Consider the following 21221-nt stretch of genomic DNA (forward strand, 5'->3'; position numbering starts at 1 on the left):
ATGGAGGGAAGGTTGTAGAGGATGGACAGAGTTAAAAAAATGGTCGAGGAACGCTGTACATGGGTTACGATTGGCTTTCGATGGAGGGAAGGTTGTAGAGGATGGATAGAGTAAAAAAAATGGCTGAGGAACGTTGTACATGGGTTATGACTGGCTTTCGATGGAGGGAAGGTTGTAGAGAATGGATAGAGTAGAAAAATGGCCGGGGAATGTTGTACGTGGGTCATGATTGGCTTTCGATGGAGGAAAGAAAGGAATGTTTGTAGAGTATGGTCGGGAGGGATAAGATAATGTTAATTTGCGGAGCATGGCCACGTGGCCATGTTTCGCAAACTTTGGCTTTAAAACTTTACAACCATCTTTGGCTATTTATCTACTTTGCCTGTGAGCAAGGTAAATAAATAGCTAAAGATGGATGTCCAAGGATCTTGATAGGTATTGGTTGGCCGAGGAATGGAAGAATATGTTCCTAGGAGACGGCAAGATAAAGAACTGTTTGAAGGTGGAAAATCACAGCGACGAATGAACAATACAATGATCTGACGGATCTGCTGATGTAGTTCACGGTGTTCAACTGGCAGCTGTTGACAAAGTTCTAAAAAGTCAGTGGACTGAAATGAACAAAGTTTGGACGAGAAAGAATGAAGTTTGATACAGAGTATCAAGAAAGACTGGTAACAAAACAAAGTGGTTCATTTAACTCTTTCATAAAGAAATTTAATATGACTGGAAATTTTAGTTTTTATTATTTTTATTTATTTTTGAGATTTGAGCTATATTAAAATGGACAATTTTGTGTATCAGTGTGTGTGTTCCGTTTGTGTTCAGTTTCCTCTCGACCACTACCGGTAAGTCCTTTAAAAGGAGCAAATCATATAAGCTTAAAGTGCATGTGAAAAAATATAGCCCGCGTTTTTCGCAGTTTTCGTTAGCCTGCGAAAGCAGAGCGTTTATGGGGAAAAGTGCGCACGCGATACACGAGCAGCAGCGAGCGTGGAGTGCGAGAGTGAGCAGGAGTGAGCGTGGAGTGCGAGAAAAAAAAGGTAACTCGCCTTAGTGTGCTGTACCCGCCTTCGTCCGTAATCCATCTTACTCACGTCACACGATAGTCCGTCATTTTGAACATCTTGAGAGGAATTGGTTTCCTATGGAAGTTTACGGACTTACTTAGTGACACCACGTTATTGTTTTTAAGTAAGTTGAGAACGTCCACAGATTCTCTGAGCTCCGTTGCACTGAACTGTTGTTAAAATGCAGCTTTCCCTGTGTAACACACAGGTTCATCAGTTTTCTTCCGACACCAACAGTTCCTTCTTCAGTTGGTCCTAATACATAGAGATTTGCTTCCACCCAGGGGACTGGGGTGAGTACTTATACAGTCTGACTATACAGAGGGCTTCCCCTGCAAGGCAGTATGTTCTTCAACCTGGAGGTATACAGTCTTCTTCCGATCGAGCCTAGTGGCCCATCAGGCAGATGCCCCTGGTGAGGGACTCCCATATGAAAAGGTCGAAGATGCTCGTCGTCTCGCTTAGGGGTAGAAATCAAGGAGTCTGGTCTCACTTAGGGTGTTTATGACGAAACGCCACTACGTTTTTAGCTGTGAAACATTTTAGGATGCACTCTAGGAAAAATAATGATAAAACGCTCTCATTTCTGTTTTTAGGCTCGATTCCCGCGCGCGGCATCACGAGTCGGTCTATTGGCCCTGTCTCCTTTCCTGAACAGCAGCTGGTACACCTCGAGCCTATTACGTTTCAAGTGATATCTTTTAGGGGGTGAATAAAGCTTGAGCCACGCCCAAATTGGTCTCCTTTTAGGGGTCAATTCAAATTTTGTGGCGAGCATCCCCGACCTTTTGATATGGGATCCCCCCCCCCCCCGGGGCTGGTGCTTATCTCAGGTTTCCATAACATGAAACGACCAGTAGTATTTTTATAGCTCCCTACCCCCCCCCCCCTGATAGGATAATATTCCTCATCGGGTTACCCCCTGCATTAATTTTGCTGGTATTCATATAAATGGATGGACAGTGAAGTGTCCTGCCCAAAAGGGATACCACAGGTCAAGAAATAAATGGTTAGGGAAAAAAAATTCTTCATGATCAGGGAAAAGTCAGAGAATGTTATTTCAGTAAAAGTTAGAAAATTAGAAATGATAATATCATCAAGTAATATACAGTCAGATGCATATATATAGTACATTATTTATATAAAATCATTTACATTAAGAACTTTTTTGCACTTAACTCTTTGGAGCAAAACATTCTCTCAGTTACAAATCATGCTCACCAAAAGATATGTTACTTGACTCTTTGTATAAAAGACATATTATGCCATTTACACCAAAATTATACATGCATTTTACCAGTGATACTAATAAGTCATCCTCTAGCAAAGAATATTACTTTACCAAGTTCAGTAGCCTACATGTAGACCTAAGGTATGATATATTTACTCAAACCTCAGCTTACGACAATGATTTTATCATACATGTACACTTTACAAATTATTGCAGCTTTATTTAAATGTTATTAGAGCATATTACAGTTACATCTTGACTGACAGAGACAGCTAGGAAGGGGACAGAACTTTCATGTATAGGCTATCTATACTGCTATGAAAACCACTGGCTTTGAAATAGCATTATTACATGTGATTTTCTGCTCAGTTAAATTCTGAAACCACAACTTTTTCACAGTACTATTTGTACTGAGAAAAGAAAATTATTTACCCCAGATGTACAGTCCCCTTGCCCCCTAATATGGGAAGGGGGGGGGGGGAGTTTGTATAAAAGTGATAGAGGTGATCGTCATGCCTCTCACTGGTAAGAGTTTAATTTTTATTTGTGATAGGAAATAGTGGTAATTTGTTTCTGCAGAATGTGCAGTCCCAACTGGGAACATCTAAACCCAACCCAAGGAAGGCCATTAAAATCTCAGTGGGAGGATTTGGGCAAAACACCAAAGATTTTTTCAGACAGTCTGAAGTCAAACTAAGTTATCAAAGTGGGGGTGGGGTGGGGGGGAGGGGTGTTAAATCAAACAAAACTGCAGTAAGAGAGGTATGGATATCTTTAGGGAACAAAGCAATTGGTATATCCAATAAGGAATTAACTGAATTTTGGACATATGCCCATGTAACAATGTTTCTTTCAAAATATCCCACCATTTTTAAGGGCCTCCCAACAAAAACCAAGTGAAGTCCACCTTCCCTTGTCCCCTATGCAACGTTAGAGCACAGATATTTGTTCCACAGAAATGTTTAAAATTAGAGTTGAAGGTCAAACGACCAGTATTCTAGATCTTTAAGGATCTTTTGAGGGTAAGGGAATACGTCCATACGTTTGAAACCATATTTCTTGTACAATCCAATTGCTGGCCCTTGCGCACTCGTAGTTGTCAAGACAATCTTCTCAAGTCCTTCTTCTCTGGCATGCTCGATAAGCTGGTCAAGGAGTTTCCTGGCAATTCCCATTTTACGACACGTTGTTGACACTGACATTCTCTGTAGCTCTGCTACACCTGGCTTGTGGGTTTCATTGTGAATGAGTCCAACCATTCCCACAATTTTCCCATTCCAGTCGGCCACCCACATGTGCGAGGCTTTGTTTGACATGTAGGACTTGTCAATGTCCAGTAAATCCGTTTTAAGGCAGTCATTAATGAACTTCCAGCACTCAATGTAGACGTCGACATACAAAAGAGCCAACAGAATGATAGAAATAAACACAGAGAGAATGAAGATCCAAAGGGACCACTTAATGGATGCAGCAATTGCAAAGACAGTCACTACAGCTAAGTACCACAAGAATCTTGGAAAGACGACATGCGTGACAAGGTTGATGAGTTGCTGCATGCCTTCTGTGAATATCTCTCGGCATTCAACATAATCCGAACTGCGATACGAACGGATTTCCAATCCTTCTATTCTTGGCCTGTGCACTACAGCTCGGACAACACCTTTGCCATCATTGACAGTAAACATATTCTGTTGACAAAGGAATTAAAACTAGGTCATTTGATGCTGCTGAAACACAAATTATGGCTACATTTTCTTTGTGGGAAAAAACCATACACCATACAGGCAGTCTGATTAACTCACACACAATGAGAAAATCCTTGGTCATAATAAGTACTTTTGTGAAGGTGCAGTGCACGCAGTACCCCGGTTCAAGCCTTGGCATGGGTCATTGCATTGTATTCTTGGGCAAGACACTTTACTCTCACTTATAAGTACCTCTCTGCCCAGGTGTATAAATGGGTACCGGCAAATTTAATGCTCGGATAAGCCTGTAATAGACTAGCACCCCATCAAGGGCAGAGTACATGTAGAAATACTCCTAGTCGCTTCATGCTACAAAAACCGGAGATAAGTGCCTGCCTGATGGGCCACTGGACTGGAATGCAGACTTAACCTCACATCTCATTTTGTCCTGCATGATTATTGAATAGCATGCGCTAATAGATTAGCTGGCAGGTCTCCATTTAAAACCTCCATTTGTTAGACTAAACTGTAATTTACTGTAACTAGACAATTTATTTTTAAGCATTCCTGAGTGGTTGACGTGTTTATATGAATAGAACTTGAAGGGCACTGTGTTTTGACCCCCTGTGGACAAGCTGAAAGTTCAAAAATATATGTACAAAGGATTTTTTTTAATAAAAGGAAAACAAAAGTATGATTTAAATGTTGCTGGAGTTTTCAGGTCCTTAAGATCATTGGTGACGGATATCAGATGACATGGCATTCTGTTCACTCCAATTAGCTACGCTTATATTGTTACTTCAGAGTATAACAGACATACATGTAATTCCATTCTATTGTTTACACAAAGTAAATCACAACACTTTCGAATAGTGCAGTAGTAATTGATGTAGATCTTGCTACATTTTCCTTCTGCATTCTTTTTATAGATATTAGATATTATGTGGTTTAATCTATCCAAACAACTGGAATTAATAGAGCACCTTGTTATTCGTACAATGGCCAAGTTTACAAATCTGAGCTTAAAAAAATTACACAGCGTAAATATGGCTCTACAATTAGTGAGGTAATTTTTCAAACATATATATGCTGGAGAATCCAAATGTATTTATAAACTGACTGTGCATTGATTATGAAGCAATCATCAAATTTCCACAACTTTGCAAAACTTAATACCCCATGATTTTAAAAGAAAAGAAACCATGAACTTCTAGACATCTTGCTTTTACAGCTCAGTTATATAACATATGACACACTTTTGCTCAAGTGCCAGTATTAACAGCTTTAAAAATAATACACACTGGGGAAGGCTCCTTTAAATATGTCGAGCCACTCTAAGGCCTTTTAAAGGAAGTTTCAAGTGACTTGAAGATTAGGTATGAACTTACATCTGCTTAACTTTAGTAATTTAAATCATTTCACATCCAATTTGTGAAAGAGCTAGAGATTGGGGAAATGCTTTATGAGCTAACATACGAATTTAAATGTCTATAACCAATTAACCTGGATATTTTTCTGGATAATTTGTGGAACAAATCTCGTTGTGCTGCATCATTTGTCAGTGGTGGTGACCAGTGAAAGCTATTTTTTCCTGACTGTGGTGAACTGCTTACTAACTGTTGCTACATTGCTCAGTACAGGAGTGAAATTCCATTCATGGATGAACATTCGATATGCAGCCTACAAGGGTATTGTATGCAGATTACTTCTGAACCTTATTTTCCGGCTGGGATTTGCTTGATATGATAAAACTCTTTTAGTTTCCTAAATGGAAAAGTCTGATCATGAAATATTTTTTTCATATTTCCTATTATTCAAGCCAAAATGAAAATATAGCTTTTTTTCCCCGGACTCTACTACTCTCATTACCGCTAGCGCATCCTCGCTGGCAAGTTGCTAGAGTAGACAAATTTGAGGCCAAAACACGGGATAAAACTTAGAATGTTTAAGCAAGCAACCGGAACGATGATCACCACTGGAAATGAAACGAAACAAAAGGTTTTGTTGGTTCTATAAATTCATATATGTTCATGTGGAATCTGGAAAATGATATTTATGTAAGAAAACGCGTAGTTTGCTATTTGATCAAGGCATCACATCTTAAACGGGATCAACGTTCAAGTGACCGGTTCATTAACGACACTAAATTTAGACACAGTGCTTCTGACACATGATAATCATTTCTGAATAATTCCCACAAACAATCGCCTCTTGTTGTCTTCTACCTTGAACGCCAAAGCCTCTCGACAAATTTAAGGTTTTAGCTGCAATCTTAGCAACCGAAAACTTCAAATCCCTACTAGTCCTGGCGAAAAGCAAAGGCAATTATAAGTGAAAAGATCGCAGGATTAATTGTCCTAGCGTACGAGTTGCTCCCTGAGCGAAGAAAATTCAGTGTTTGGTACTATTTCGGCCATTTACCGGCATCAGTCGAAGCTCAATGAAAACATGATGTTTTAAAGCGAAATAAACCGCTCAATCAAGCAAAAACAAAAGCAAACACTGTGCCTGCCAGACTAAACACAGCTACATTTAAAAAAAAAACCTCTCCGATTATACAATGATAGTGTACAAGTTTGTGTACTACGGTGAATTACGCAATTTGTACATTTAGCAAATCACCAACAACGGCTAGCCACAACGAATTTTCTACCTGTATAGCTCTCCAAAAGGGCCCTCAAGTAAATATCAAAGCCAAAGTAGCAATTCACTTTCCAAATGAAGAAATATCAGAGCATCAAATGATCTGTCAAGATTGTCGCTGAAACGCCGGTCCGTGTATTCGAAACTGGTCCACCACCATCGAAGGTTTTCACCACGTTGGCCGGCGATGTTCACAGACGAGTGCAGACAGCTACCTTCTAGACAAAGCTTTTTAAGGCTTGGCACAGAGCAGCCTGGCTGCACCCTGGCTTATAAATTTGTAGTTTCCGTTTGAACTCGTCATAAAAGGCGGACAAAGAAGATATAAAGATATGTAAATTGTGTTTACTCATTGATGGACCGCAGACGAGACAGCGTGGGCTCATAGTGGGATGATGAAAACCACATGACGAGTTCTTGTGTTGTTGTCGCAAACCACGAGGGAAAAACGTGACTTAAATCCTATCCAGATTTTCTTACTCTTCGGGTGATAACTTTTGTGGTAAACATGGGTAAAGTCCGATTTCGACGATTTGTTCACATCAAGTCCATCGACGAGACCAAGCGAAGGATCAACATGCCCGGCGCTTGTACTGTTTTAGCCTGATTGAGTCTGTGTGCGTTTGTTGTTTGAGTTTTCAATAGGAATAGACACAATACACCTGTATGGTTGCCTTATGTGAGGAAACCTTTAATAGTAAAATTATCAGCTTTGTAATTTTTTGGCCGAACATTAGCCAGGCCCCGCGAGAAACATGCAGCGATTCCGCGTGTGGTCGCGCTCCGCGCTCGTGTATCGCGTTTCGTTGTCTGCCCCGCTAATCCGCCTGATCTGCCATCTAGACCAACTGCACCGTTAACGAGATGAAACCGTTCCTCCCGTTACGTAAACATTAACTCTTAAGCCAAAAATGACAACACAGCTCAACACTTCCCGGGAAGGGGAGGGGGGGGGGGGTAGTCTCCTTCGCAGCCGTTGTTAGGGTCGTCACGCAACGCTTCTCCCCCACTGTTGCGTGACGACCCTAATAACGGCTGCGGAGGAAACTAGGTGGGGGTGGCTCCCATATAATAAGGACGGGGTGCTTTTCGTTCCTTTTAGGGGTTAAGAACGCGGTTTTAGTACCTCTTAAATATGACAGGAGATAATCTAATACTTTAGAATTGGTTTTTCTTTTCAAGCCACGCCCACAAAACAGGATCTTGGTACCTTTTAGGGGTTCTTTTCAAAATTTTCGACAAGCACCCCCGTCCTTTTAATTTTTATATGGGAGTTCCTCCGGGAGCCCTTAGCTACAAAATGTTAAAATCGTTATTTGAAGGAATTGTAGCCAGAATTCTAAAACAAAAAACAATAAGAAGTGATCAATAGTTGATTCAGCCTAAGCAGCTTAACATCTTTTTTTAAGACTATACCGTACGAATATCGAGGCTGAAATTTGCGGAATTTTAAGAATATTTTAAGAATACACCCGAGGATGAGATTTTGCAAGTGATAAAATTTTGAGAGTCGAAAATTGTACATACAATACAATTGCATTTTTTTAACGAAACCGTATAAAATTCTTCCTTTCTCTCAACGTCAAAACCAGGCGTCAAAGAAAAAAAAAAAAAAAAAAAAGAGGTTATGTGTGTCATATCAGGATTTATGGCCTGCAGTCTGGTAGTCTGAATTTAAGCCGTCTCTTCCCTCTACCCCGAAGGGCGCCCCCTCTGGGTAAAGGGAAGAGACGGCTGAAATTCAGACTAGCAGTCTGTCCCCAAAACTTCTTCAACACCATCAATTTACATAGCCTAAACCGGAAACGTCAAAAATTGGCAGAAAAATAAGAATATACAGCCTGGGCCAGAAAAACAATATTCTTACAAAAAAACAAAAAGAGTATATCACCTCTCGAAATCTTGAGCTCATAAGAGTAGAGAAGGGATCGTGCTTTTAAAGCTCTATATATTTTTTTATGCCCATGTATGCCTGAACGAGCAGAGCATTGCGTCCTTCTTATACTCTCTGTCAAGCCTGCGTAGCTGGCGGGATTTCGCCCGCGCGAGCATTTTTTTGGCGGCGGCGGCGCGCGTCAACGCGAGTGGCTAAGACGCGAGGAGATTGGTGAAGAGCAGAGTTGACTTCGCCTCTCGCGACTCACTTGCAGGCCGCAGGGAGAGAATAAAACTGATGGCGTTACCGCTTCCAAAAACCACTCGCTCGCGAATCCCGCCAGTTAGGCAGGCTATCTCTAACCTGGTCATGGAGTTAAAAAGAACAAAGCGGCTGGGTGTCAGCTAGTCTTCTACACAGACGCTCTTTGTGTGACGAGCCCTAAGAGCGTCTGCGTTGCTAGGAAGCTAGGTGTCAGCCAAACGATTGCCACGGTTTTTCTGGTGCTAATGTCGATAGTGGCTCTCATATGCATGGCTAACACCTTGAAGACTGGTTAGGTGACATGTTCCCCTCACATAAATTCGACCATCTTTTCTTTCGACGCAGGGACGGTCATCCGAGGAGAAAAAAAAAATTATGTGCCTTACTGAAGAATACAAAAGCAAAAATCGACACAACGTAGGATGATTTTTTGAAGGTGTAATATATTTCGGCTGGCCAAACCAGCCTTCTTCAGGTACAATGGAAAATTTTACATTGGTACGTGTTTTTATGTAGCCGATATTTACGTAATACCGGAAATACGCAAAAGTAATTGATAGTGTAAATTAAAGATTAGCATACGGTAAAATAAAATAACATGATAAAAGAACATAATAAAAGAAAACAAATGGAAACAATTAATACGTTTTTTCGCGGATGTTCAGACCATTAGGATCAATTGTTCTGCCTTTTTGAATTAAAAACGTTTCCCTGGCCTTACGGATAGAGTCTCGGTTAGAAACGATTTTTTCGATGGGGATTAATTGCATGTCGTTAGCGGTGTAGTTAGGAGAGGACAGGAAATGTTCGGCGACTGTAGTAGGTTTAGATTTGCTGTTAGGGTTTGCACCTTACTGCAGCCTGTGTAGTCCAGTTTTCGACATTTTCGAGCTGCCCATTTGCCTCTTTGTCAAAACGAGTCTTCGTGCGAAACCGTTGTTATGGAAATGCGTTTCATCCAAAACTAGGACCCGCGCTATATAAGGAGCCTTGGACTGGGCGAGCAGTCAGTCATTTCACTCTAGACACGGAGCTGTCAACATCTCCGGTTCGCGCGATACGCACGGAGGTCTCATATCTGCTACTAGTGCTGCGCACAGTGCTTACAAGACTAATAAAGGCCGTCATTCCGTAACTATTTTTTTTTTAAATCGAAATATCTGACGCGTGGAACGAGTCTGTACAATGTTGCGTGGAGCTGAAAATAATGCCAATGGAAAACGCGTGCAGGTAAGTAAATATTTTTTTTCTGTTACATCGATTCTCTCTGTATCGTTTGTTAGCCTCTAGAGCTGTATTTCACGAATGTCTTTGTTACCTTCATACGTCAAGGAATTCCAGAGGTGGCCTGCGAAGTTGTGTCCATACGACGCATCCAAAGTGGAAACGGTTAGTAGACTACAGTTCTAACGCACCATTTACAACTTATAACTTATTATTTACAACCTTCACAAACTCGGCTTCTCGAAGATTGCAGGAAAGACTTCAGCCAGCGACAAAAAGCAGAAAAACTCTTTGATAATAATTTGACCGTTTTGATGGAGCAACAGTTTTCGAATTGCGCGCCTTTTCTCAGTGATAACAAATGGAACTTGATTCCTCGGTGTCGAAGGTTACATCATCCTGCTTCCGGCGACACCTAAAACATTCAATGTGGATTTGTATCCGTTCATGTACTTTTCTTAGAGTAGTGGGAATTTCTGCTCGGGCCGAATTGTTTATAGCAAGGGAACAGCTTCGAAATTTTTGGTTTAGTTTCCCAAAGATTATGACATGGTCTCCAGTTGTCATAGAGTTGTACCATTGATATGTATCACATAAACTACATATGATCAAGTGGATATTTCCAGGACTGATATGCAATCTTGAACAATTCCCTTCATGTAAGTTGATTTCCCTGTAACAATTTGGGATTATCATAAGAGGTTGTGTGTATGACTCATTGTACTTACCCTTGAGTTGCCCCTGTTCACTTCCATCCGAATTTTTATTCTAAACTTTTTTTTTTTTTTCTAGGGACCGTTCATTTTTTATAAGGTAGGGGGGACTGGTGGGATTTGGGGGGGGGGGGCCATGCGAAAAAAAATGGCTTTCGAGGGGGGGCCATCCCAAAAAAATAAGGGAAAAAGGGGGGGGCACGTGAAATATTTTAGTAAAACTTTAAAATGGAATGTTTGAATATCAAAAAAATTGCTACAGAATAAACATAGAAGGCAGGATACAAATTTATTACAAACTTTCCTACTGCTTTAAAAAAACGTTTGGCGACAAAAAGCATTTGTAGCTACTGAAAAGAAGTATTTAACACTGTTATTTTCGAATGCAACTTTCACTGGCACTCATCTTCATCTTCGCTGTCGTCGAGTTCTTCGTCGCCGCTTGTGCTGCTATGGGAGTCTCTTTCACCAATGCTACAAGAAGCAGGAATGCTTTCCGTCAGAGTGTACTCTTCAGGGTACATGAAGGTGTAAACATAATCTCTGACTTCCTGCTCAAGATTGGTGGCGATTCTGCTTCTTGCAGCATTGGTAAAATAATTCCCTTCCAAGAGCTGTGCGATGTATGGCCCATCTCTTCTAAATAACGACGTGGCAACATCCTCAACTTTAATACACTCTTCCGGGACGGCCGTTCTTGGAGGGTACACAAGGCATTGTGGAAGATTATTTCCTAGCGGGTTTCCAAAACAGATTCCATAAACTCGTTGGAGGTTGTTTTCAGTCCGCTTCCTCTTTCTTTCATTTGACTTTCTGCGGTTTTCTTTTTTCCTTCTCCTTTTGTTGATTTGCTGTTTGAGTATGCCCTTGAATATGCTGTTATAATTGCTCTTCTTATTTTCTAGTGCTTCCATGTCCTGGGTGACCTTCGTCAACTTAGCTTCTATACATTTGATCTGTTTTACATTAAAACTGTGGGCAAATTCTTCGCCCTGCTTTAAAGCAAGCCCATTGGACTGAAAGAGTGTGGAATCGTGTTCCTTTACATCTTTCAATATGGCATTCAACTTTTCCACCATTGCTCTGTGCTCTTTGATGGAGAAGTTCAGTTTTCTTCCATCACTGGGCTTCAACCAGTACCCTGGCATGGAAAACTCACTCGCCCTTTCTGAACAGCCATCCGCAATTAGAAAGATTGCTTCTTTTGCTTGTAAGATGTCAAACTGCCTGGATCGTTCAGCTGTAAACCTTTTCTTAAATGACTCGTCGCTTTCGCCATTATTGCGCATTTTGGAATGAGCCTCTTTCATGATGCTCATGTAGTAATGCGCTCTTTTCCCGATTGGATTAACAATGTAGCCAAGGCTTGTTTTCCGGAGACCCTGAGGTATCGTTGTATCATCAGCAGAGGAGGAACTAGTGACCTACCAGAAAAGGAAAGACGATTTTTTTATTTATTATATTGAACTGATATTATCGAATGATCATGGTTCGTGTAACCATTTAATGTTGTATTCGTGTAGTGAAATGTAGACCTAAGTCAAACGATATATTAAAAGACACATACTATTTTAAAAATGTTCAAACAGTTTTAGGTGCTATCTTTACAATAGGAAAATACAGACGTTTCTCATTATAAAAGTGAAGCATACATGCGTTTTTAATGTCCAGATAAAAATTGGAACACTGACAAGAAATTAACACTTACCGGCTCATCTTCTTGTACTTCAACAGCTTTCTGTTTTACCTGCACAGGGCAACATTCATACATGCCTATCACTAGAGTAGAGGTAAAAACCTTCCAAATAAAGACATCTGTAAATTAAATGTAAGAATGTGTTTCACACAACACATCAACAGATTTCCAGTTTTTTCACAACACTTCGTACTTGGTTCAGTATCACAATGCAGGAGCAAGGAAAGACTCTGTTCCAGGCCACTGTTACTTCCGTAAGATTGAGAAGTTTATGAATGAGCACTATGAGGAGGGGGAGAACAACAGGGAGTTTCTAAAGTTGTCCTGTCAAGAAAAGGTAGGAGAAAGTTGTTCTTTTTGTTGTAAATGGACTGGACCACCCATAGAAAGATACCCTAAACCAGTTCCTGACCATTCCTGCCTACCGGAATACCCCTACCTCTCCTACCAGAAGACCCCAAAAGAAGGGTGTGATCCAGATGACTGGCAGCCGAGGGTCCAAGCGAAGAAAGAGCATGGAGGTGGCAGGCTGGTTTTATCTGACCCAGAGAGCGTTGCTCTATTTGCAGATAAGTTTATTGTCAAATCAAAGTTTGTGGTGGATTATCTTCAGCATCTTGAAGTGCTGGAATTTAAAAGGAAAAAGAGAGCAGAAGAAAAGGCAGAGTTAAGTAGGGACGCAAAAGATAAATCATATGAGGATTATCCTTGGACTGAGTTGTGCGAAGATCTAACCAAGCTTAAAAAGCTACGTGTTCCAGAACTAAACAAGTACTTGAACCACCACGGGCTGAAGCAGCATTTGAAAAGCAGCAAGAGTGAGAAAGTAAAGGCAATTGTAAGACATTCATGTTTGCAGCAGAAGAGTCCTCTCAGAGCTGGCCAGCCAACACTGAGAAATGCAAGGACATTGACCCAAAATGACAACAGGACAAGTGCTGACAGCAGTGAAACGGATGAAAGTGACAATGATGAGTATGACAGTGATGCCATTGACTCTGGGGGAAAAGATGACTCAAGTGATGTCATTCTTGCATTCATCAATTCGGATGAGAAAGATGCCAATGAGAGGCCAAATGCCACACGCTCAGGGCGAGCCATAACTAGGAGATCCGAAATTGACTTCTCTTTCTTTTGATTTGTTTTTTAAACAACAGCTCTCTGTAGTAGAGGGATTGTCAATATTGTCTTCATAGTGAGCACAATAACGTGAAGTAGGGGGATAATAGAGAAATATGATAAAAGTTGAAATCTAAATATTGTTTGTTCAATTTTTTTTTGTGGGGGGGGGGGGTCATCCCAAAAAACGACCGCTATAAGGGGGGGGCCATGCGAAAAAATTGGTAAGCTGAGGGGGGGTCATGCGATTTTTAAATGGTGCTTCCCAAATCCCACCAGCCCCCCCTCCCTCATAAAAAATGAACGGTCCCCTACAGCGAGGAAGCGCTTTGCCGTACCAATCGATGAAGAACCACTACGGCCATCACCTGTTCGTCTCTTTCCTTGAAGAAACGACGAGGCCGTTGCTATTTTCGCCAACAATGAGTCCAACGTAGCTGCGCCGCCCCAAGTTCCAGAGTCAACCTGTGACTTCTGTCTCCGGGCTCCGTGCATCACATCTTCTGAATTCAAACCAAACGGAAGATGTGATGCAGGCATAACCAACCACACAAAAAGGCGAAAAGACTGTAAGTGGTATTGGAAGACCCTCAAGGACAACGGGCTTTGGGACAACCCAACGTATCTGGAAAAAAAACAACAACTGGGTTGCCTTATTGACGACGTTAGAGAGGTTATGCCACATTGCGTGATAAAGGACGTTCGTGATAGGTGGCCTAACCCCCCTAACGTCCCCTATCAAGGGCATCGTCGTTCGTGAGAAGCGACATTAGCAAGCAAGCTCTTTCTTGTGAGCGTCAGTTTCATCATGGATAGACCTCACTTTTCGCTTCCAGCCCAATAAATCAACGCAGTTTAACAGTTAGTTGACATGGTGAACCTTTCTTGTTTTTCAGTACAGTGTCAACAACTTCTGCAAGAGTACTTCTTTTTTTCTTGATACACAGTTTTGCACGGCATCTAAAACTACAGCATTCTAATTTTACACTCGTCAGCCTTCAAGCAACGGACTGAGTTACAATGAATTATAAAAAGTTGTCCATATGCCATCCTTGAACTCGTAGGTTTTATCTGACAGTACCCTGTGTGGGGCAATTCTGTCCGGTTGGCGACTGGTTTGATAGTACTGTTCAGATGTGGCTTCACGCAGCACATTCTCATTCTAAAAAATTGAAATAGAACAGGAAAATAATACATACCACAGCAACCAAGGACAGGTCATGTACTTCATATGCAACTGTCCATTGCTGCTTTCTTCAGTTAGCTTTAATTTCTATTTTTCAAGAAAGGGAGCTAACCTGGGGTGGGGGGGACTCCCATGTAAAAAGGATAGGGGTGCTCATCATACCTTTTTGGGGTTAAAAAAGTAGTTTCGGTTCATCTTAGGGTGTTCAGCCTCAAAAGGTCCACATCGGGAACTTTTGCAATACCTTTTAGGTTAATGAGCCAAAAAAAATTTGACAGGACACAATGGGTTGTCTTACAATTGGTACTTCTTGAGGGTGAAAAGAATTGCAAGCCACGCCCACGACATAGGGTCTTGGTAACTGTTAGGGTTTCTTTTTATGCAAAATTTTCGGCTAGCACTCCTGACCTTTTCATATGGGAATTTTGCTGCATACATAGCCTTCTTGACGACACCGAGACTCCTGATGGCAATTTGAATGATCCCCCTATACCACACAGATAAAATGAATAGAAGAACCATTCAATCATCTATACAATTTTTAGTATGTAGAGTCATGGATTCTGAATCAGTAACTTGTACAACCTTGCTAATGACAAGGTGTAAAGGGCTCACCTGTGGGGTGAGGGTAATAGAAACTTACATTGTCATAACAGCCACTAACCACTCATATCTACTTGTGCCCTTGCAAATAATCTCTTGTTCCCAGAAAATTAAGATAACAATTCAAACGTACAAGTTCCTAGTGAACCCTTTTACCTGGTAATGGTCTACAATGTTTACTATGTATCGCCTCAGCTCATCAGCATCACCATTGCAATTCTTCATTGCATAATAGATATGCGTCTTCGTGCACTTCACTGTCAAAACAATGGCATTTTTAGAAGGTTTTTTAACTTCAAGTAACGGTACTGTAATTCATAGGATTTGCACCACACAATTTAAGCAAAGATGAATATGACATACAAACAAGCCACTTCGAATGCAAAGAGGGCCTTTGCAGAGCTTATGTTAGTTTCAGTTTGTATCCTACAATGGATAATTACCTTTGTCAGACAACTCTGCAAACCATGACCTCTCTGAGTCCCTAACAAGCCCACTGGCAACCTTTTTGATGGCCTTCTTGACACCCTTCCCACCTTTATTAAGGAAAAGGAAAACAAGAACTACCATTCCTTATCACAGAGACTAAAACAGACCATAGCTACTAGCTTGATGCTGATTACAAGCTAATCCTTACTAGTGAAACCTAGTAATTTGGTTGGTGACCTACCATGCCAACTGTCATATGAGTTTCTAATCCCTTTGGTTGCAAGCCACTGCCTCAATGCCAGCACATAGTCATGTGCAACTTCACCAACACGATGACCTACAGGTGTTGCAAGGGTCAATACAAGAGTTTAGCAAAGAAACATAGGCTTTTAGACTTCATAAAACACACAGATTATACATGTGTGAAACAAGTAGTATTTGCATAATATTCATGAAACATTATTCATAAGAAACCAGTGCGAGAAACCCTCCTTTCTATGTGTGACAAACACCTGTTCAAAATAAATATAGTCTTCCAACATCTTGGAGTCACACAATATTTTTGGGATAAATCCTGGCAAGAAATATAGGTACTGTGATCATTTACGAAAAGCCAGACATATCCCACATCTAATTATGAAGTGCTTATCATTTATGGGAAGAGTGCACTATCAAATCAACATTACAACTTACCAAGAGCTGTTAGAGAATCTATCACTGCTTTAGTCATGGGTACTTCTCGAGATGCTGCAGATGGCATATCTTCTTTATCCCAATTTAGGCAATAAATAACTTTGTTTCTGAAAAAAAAAATTAAGAGAATTATCAACAATGCCACATGTTAGGTTGTATTCAAGCAGAGATGGTTATAGTTCAAAGTCCCCACTGATAAGATAAAGCAGAAACTGTGGTGTGCTGCGCAGCTCGGCTGGAATCATGTCTAGCATCTGTTATGATGATCTAAATTTATGAAGAAGGAAACAAAATTCCATAAAATTTAATTGAATCAATAGTTCACAAACAAAACAAAAAAGTGCAGAAATTCCCGGAAAGGCTGCATCATGCCTTGGAAACATACATCTCCTTGGAGAAGATATTGAGCATCCTGCTGTGCTTCCGACCTAGCTTCCTGTAATTTTATCTCATACCAGGCTTTCACAGCATTCTTGTATCCTAAAGAAGTGTATACTGGAAAGAGGGAAAAAGAACAACTGAAGTATGTTCACAAGAGAAAAATAAGCTGCATAACTGGTTCCCTCATGGCAAGGAAGAAGGCAATGAAAAGAAATAAACTCTATGACACTTTTTCTAGAAATTGCATGATCACTGATGAGTATAGGGAATTTTTGTGTAGTACACCAACTAAAGTATAACAATACTGCTATTGTCAGAGAGGATTATTGTATTTCAGAGAAATTGTAATACCGGTAGTAATGTATCTCTCGTCCACATTTCCGATGTGAGCTGCCTTACAAGCACTGACATACTGGGTCTCGGTAAGGCCAGAACTGATAAATCCATGTAAAACCCTAAACAAAAATGACAGCAGTGTTAGCTTACACAAATGTCAAGTTCAAAATTTTCGGAAATTCAAATATAAAAAAATTACTTACTTTTACCTCAAATTGGCTGTGTACTTTCCGCCGATGATACTGCTGGAATTCCATCGAAGGGAATGACCGGCCACGCAGCCCACGCTGACGAGCGCCACATGTCCACGCTTTATCGCATCGAACGATGGCAACTCTAGAGGATAGCCACATAAGGGACACCTTCCGCCATATTGTGCCATTGTAGATATGAGGTTTCGCACCGCATCGTTGGATGAAAGAAAATAGTCTTCGTTCTCCGTACTTTGGGTGTGGATATCGAACTTTCCGGTTGTATTTTCACCGTAACCCAAAATATACGGATCAGAGATATCCGTTTGCGTTTGTGCATCTATTTTTTTCGAACACGAAGGAAAAGGTTGTGGCGAAGGTTGTGCCGAAGGTTGTGCCGAAGGCTGTTGTATCGTTGACAAAAACAAAGATTGACTGGCTGTGATTACCATCTGACTTCGTTCGAACTCGTCGAATGAGCTCAGCAATCGTTCCATCATCAAAAGGTTACCCATTGGTGTACGACTGGTTATACGTAAGGCACTTTTAACACGTTGAATTTTAGCTTTCAATCCCTCCAAACGCTCCTCCATACCCGCTTCAACCTCAAGCTGTATGCTGTACCTAATCCGTTGTGCACGAGGAGGCATTAGTTTGGGCTTCTTGGAGAAAGATTCCGCCATGAAAAATCCAAAGCACCGAAAAATAGTTGATAAGATAAAATAGCGCCTAAGAAGCAAAGACAATGCGTGCAAACTAGCTCGATTCAAAGTGGAAGTTGTGGCTTCCGCCATGAACCGAACCGTCATTCCCAAAAACGCATATATTACATCATGCCCTTTTTTTGAGCATGCCAAATATTGCATAGACGATGACATAGGCATATTGAAGGCTCAACAAAGCAACGAATCGTCTGCGAGGAGTCTGTGAGCGGGTGCGTATGTTCAGGGATTGACAGGGACGGTTACAGGCGGGAAATTCAAATTTCCTTCGCCAAATTCTTCAATTAGCGTTAGAAGGATCAGGATTTTAGTACATTCCTGACTTAAATTCACAATTTGGGTGGTTCTACACTCGCATTAAGTTCTTAATGTGTAGGTTTTTATTTGTTCCATTGCAGAGTGGGTTTACCGCATCTTCCTCACTGAATCTGCCATCTTTGATTAGGACTACGAACAAAGATTGCGTGACAAAGAGGGGGAGGAGCTATGCCTTTTATAGCGCGGGTCCTTGTTAAAATAAAATAAATAAAATAAAAATAAGTTCATTTTAATGCAAATCAAACTCATCACAAGAAACTGTTTTGCGCGAGACCTCGTTTTGAAACTAAGAGGCAAAAGGCAGCTAGGAAATGGCGTACTGATCTCGTATGATTTTTTTTCGGCGTCAATCCCATGACCCATACTAAGTGGAATAATTGCCGATATTAGGAATTACCAACACTAATTGATCAATACGCGTTAGAAATGAATACACATGAATGTTAGAAGTTATGAATTAAGAGTCAAAGAAAAATAACCTTCAGTATAACAATTCAACTGATACAGACCATGTAAATGTAAATTAAAAGTAAAAAATTCGTTTAGAGTGACAAGCGAATGTATTGCATTCCGCCTTTGCTTTTCTCTGCGTAAGTGGCATTGTATATACTAGGGTGTAAAACTGATTATCTTTTGTTGCGCACTTTCTTTCAGGTGATAAGCGCAACCGTTGACCGTTGGAAAGAAAAATTAGGCCTCTTGTTTCATTCTGTTATTACCTAATTCGGAATTTTATCTGTTAATTTAAAGTTGCTACATGTATAAAACCAATCTATATTGTTGAAACCAGTGGTTCGTTTAATGCGATCACACTGTACGAACTACTGACTCCAGGGTTCAAACCTTACCTTTTACTATTGTTGAAACCAATAAGGCGAAGATTTTCCGCCGGATCGCTTCGCTCTTCACCGCTCGCGTGTGTAACTCCAAGGTGAGCCTGGGACTTAAAGCTGAGCCCTAAGATTTTGGTAAGACAGGACATCGCACACACGTTCTCTAGAGGCAAGAAAAGTCAGTAAGTAGTCATTAACCGGTAGACCGGTAGAGTTTATTTCTGTTTTAAATAAACGGAAATTAACAGCCTTCCATCAAGAGCAAAACTAGATTAATAATGTTTTACCGTGTTTAGCCCTAAGATATCGGAGACGCGATGGCTTTTTTGTTGGCGCGCAGGACTCACCATTGAACGGTTTGGATTCGAGTTCTGGCCGTGACTGTTGCGCCGTGTTCTTGGCCAGACACTTTACTCTCACTGTCTCTGCACCGTTTATAACATTGTGGCGGCTAAGCCAGGGGTATAACCCTGCGAAGAAGTAGTATTCCACCCAGGTAGTTGACATTCTTGCGTTCGCTAAATGCTACAAAATCTAAGATATGATACGGTGGTAAGAATGGGTCACTTTGGCTGACGCAGATTTTTCCTTGCTCCAAAATGGGACAGATTAATTAAATAATAATTAAAATAAAAAGAACTGTTCTTCATGTTGGAATATGATCCCCTCTGAAGAGCTGACTGCTTTATTTGATTCCGGTTTGTAAAATTAATATCATCTTTGACAATAGCACCTGTGGTAAAGCTTCCTCTGATTTCTACCAAGTACTTGAATAAACTCCTTCAGTCGAACCAGTTATATGCTACGTACCCCGAATTTCTTCTTTTAACAGTACAATAGATGCCACTGTCATTTGAATGCTTGTTCTTCTGTGTTTTTTGTTCTTTTTCATTCCATTCCAACTTTGGTAGAGGAATTCAGTGGCGGATCCAGACCTTGAGCTAAAGGGAGGGGGGGGGGGGGGGGGGAAGGTGGTTTTGTTTTGCTTGCCCTGCCGGCTTTTCTTCCTTCTGTGATTTCTTCTTTTTCCACCCAAAATAACGGGGGTACCCGGGCTCCCCGGGCCCCTCCCTCGAGCCCCTCCCCTAGATCCGCCACTGGAATTTGGAATCGTGTTATGTCTGGATTACACAAAATGAAAAAATTGCGAGGAGCAAGGATGGCGCAGTGGTGAGAGCGCTTGCCTTTCGATTCCGGCCCGGTGCCATATGTGGGTTGAGTTTTTTGTTGGTTCGCGCCTTGCTCCTTGCTCCGAGGGTTTTTCTGCGAGTTCTCCGGTTTTCCTCCCTCCCCAAAAACCAACACTTTGAATTTCGACCGGGATAGAGGAGCCACATGGAAACTAACTATGGCTGATGTGGCTTCCTCTCTAAATATTGTAATTTATTTTCATTTTTTTAAATCATAATATGAGAAACTAAATCAGAACTGGCAAAATGAAACCAATACATATACTTGTCCCTTTTAAGGACTAACATCTTAGTTCGCTTCCTATTTCGTAATAAAGCCGCACTTTCTTCAAATGCAATGTAAACTAGGTAAATGCCAATTGGTCCAAATATAACTATTTCAGACAGCTCCTCTCCTCCTCCCCCCCTCCCCCTCCTTCGCCTCTCTCCTTCCCTACCCCCTACCCATCGTCGCTCTCTCTCCCCGTCCCTGTCCCGCTCCGTATTCCTGCCAAAAGGAAAAGGAGCGATAGTAGCATTTCAATGCTAAAGTGGAAAAAACTGAACCTACGTGAAGACGATTCACTATTTATTACATTCGAGAGACAAACTAGGCCTCTTTTATATTTCCATGGATAGTTGGAGCTGCGTTTCATTCACTATATATTGAGTGTGGTTCGAACTGGTCACCTTTTGCTGTTGAAGTTCACTTGGTGACAGAACGCGTTCAATAGACTTGAAAGAAAAATTAGCCCACGCTATTGTCAAATTCTTTTACAATGCTTGCTTTCACTCTAAAGTAACCGAGCAACCAAAAAAAGCAGATATTAATTGATTAC

The 21221-nt window shown here is 41.0% G+C and overlaps 3 protein-coding genes across 4 annotated transcripts; all 3 read right to left on the reverse strand.

Moving 5' to 3' along the window:
* Positions 1-2104: 2104 nt before the first annotated feature.
* LOC110042865 (putative N-acetyltransferase camello) lies at positions 2105-7115 on the reverse strand. 2 transcript variants are annotated; one of them, XM_020748247.2, is made up of 2 exons: positions 6640-7115; positions 2105-3989 (listed from the first exon to the last, which is right to left on the reverse strand). In XM_020748247.2, exon 2 carries the CDS (start codon positions 3984-3986, stop codon positions 3270-3272), a length of 717 nt encoding a protein of 238 aa, XP_020603906.2. In that variant the 5' UTR covers positions 3987-3989; positions 6640-7115; the 3' UTR covers positions 2105-3269. The 2 variants fall into 2 exon arrangements, with proteins under 2 accessions (XP_020603906.2, XP_020603907.2); XM_020748248.2 differs by having other exon boundaries at positions 6698-7114.
* Positions 7116-10970: 3855 nt separating this feature from the next.
* Positions 10971-12477, reverse strand: LOC149105018 (uncharacterized). The gene is made up of 2 exons (XM_089271070.1): positions 12415-12477; positions 10971-12130 (listed from the first exon to the last, which is right to left on the reverse strand). Exons 1-2 carry the CDS (start codon positions 12475-12477, stop codon positions 11099-11101), a joined length of 1095 nt encoding a protein of 364 aa, XP_089127196.1. The 3' UTR covers positions 10971-11098.
* Positions 12478-15094: 2617 nt separating this feature from the next.
* On the reverse strand, positions 15095-18161 carry LOC149105019 (uncharacterized). Its single transcript, XM_089271071.1, has 9 exons — positions 17359-18161; positions 17165-17268; positions 16818-16927; positions 16626-16699; positions 16433-16539; positions 15981-16076; positions 15754-15846; positions 15467-15567; positions 15095-15194 (listed from the first exon to the last, which is right to left on the reverse strand). Exons 1-9 carry the CDS (start codon positions 18147-18149, stop codon positions 15120-15122), a joined length of 1551 nt encoding a protein of 516 aa, XP_089127197.1. The 5' UTR covers positions 18150-18161; the 3' UTR covers positions 15095-15119.
* Positions 18162-21221: the final 3060 nt, after the last annotated feature.

Source organism: Orbicella faveolata, unplaced genomic scaffold (genome assembly GCF_042242905.1).
Source record: "Orbicella faveolata isolate gen_17 unplaced genomic scaffold, um_ofav_v1 contig_34, whole genome shotgun sequence".
Classification (NCBI taxonomy): domain Eukaryota; kingdom Metazoa; phylum Cnidaria; class Anthozoa; order Scleractinia; family Merulinidae; genus Orbicella; species Orbicella faveolata.

Coding starts and splice junctions, on each gene's coding strand:
- LOC110042865 (XM_020748247.2), bottom strand. CDS start 3,986: ATGTTTACTGTCAATGATGGCAAAGGTGTTGTCCGAGCTGTAGTGCAC.
- LOC149105018 (XM_089271070.1), bottom strand. CDS start 12,477: ATGTATGAATGTTGCCCTGTGCAGGTAAAACAGAAAGCTGTTGAAGTA. Junction 12,131..12,414: donor AAGTACAAGAAGATGAGCCG/GTAAGTGTTAAT, acceptor CTTTTCTGGTAG/GTCACTAGTTCCTCCTCTGC.
- LOC149105019 (XM_089271071.1), bottom strand. CDS start 18,149: ATGACGGTTCGGTTCATGGCGGAAGCCACAACTTCCACTTTGAATCGA. Junction 16,077..16,432: donor AGATTCTCTAACAGCTCTTG/GTAAGTTGTAAT, acceptor CAACACCTGTAG/GTCATCGTGTTGGTGAAGTT. Junction 15,195..15,466: donor ACATTGTAGACCATTACCAG/GTAAAAGGGTTC, acceptor TGTGTGGTATAG/GGGGATCATTCAAATTGCCA.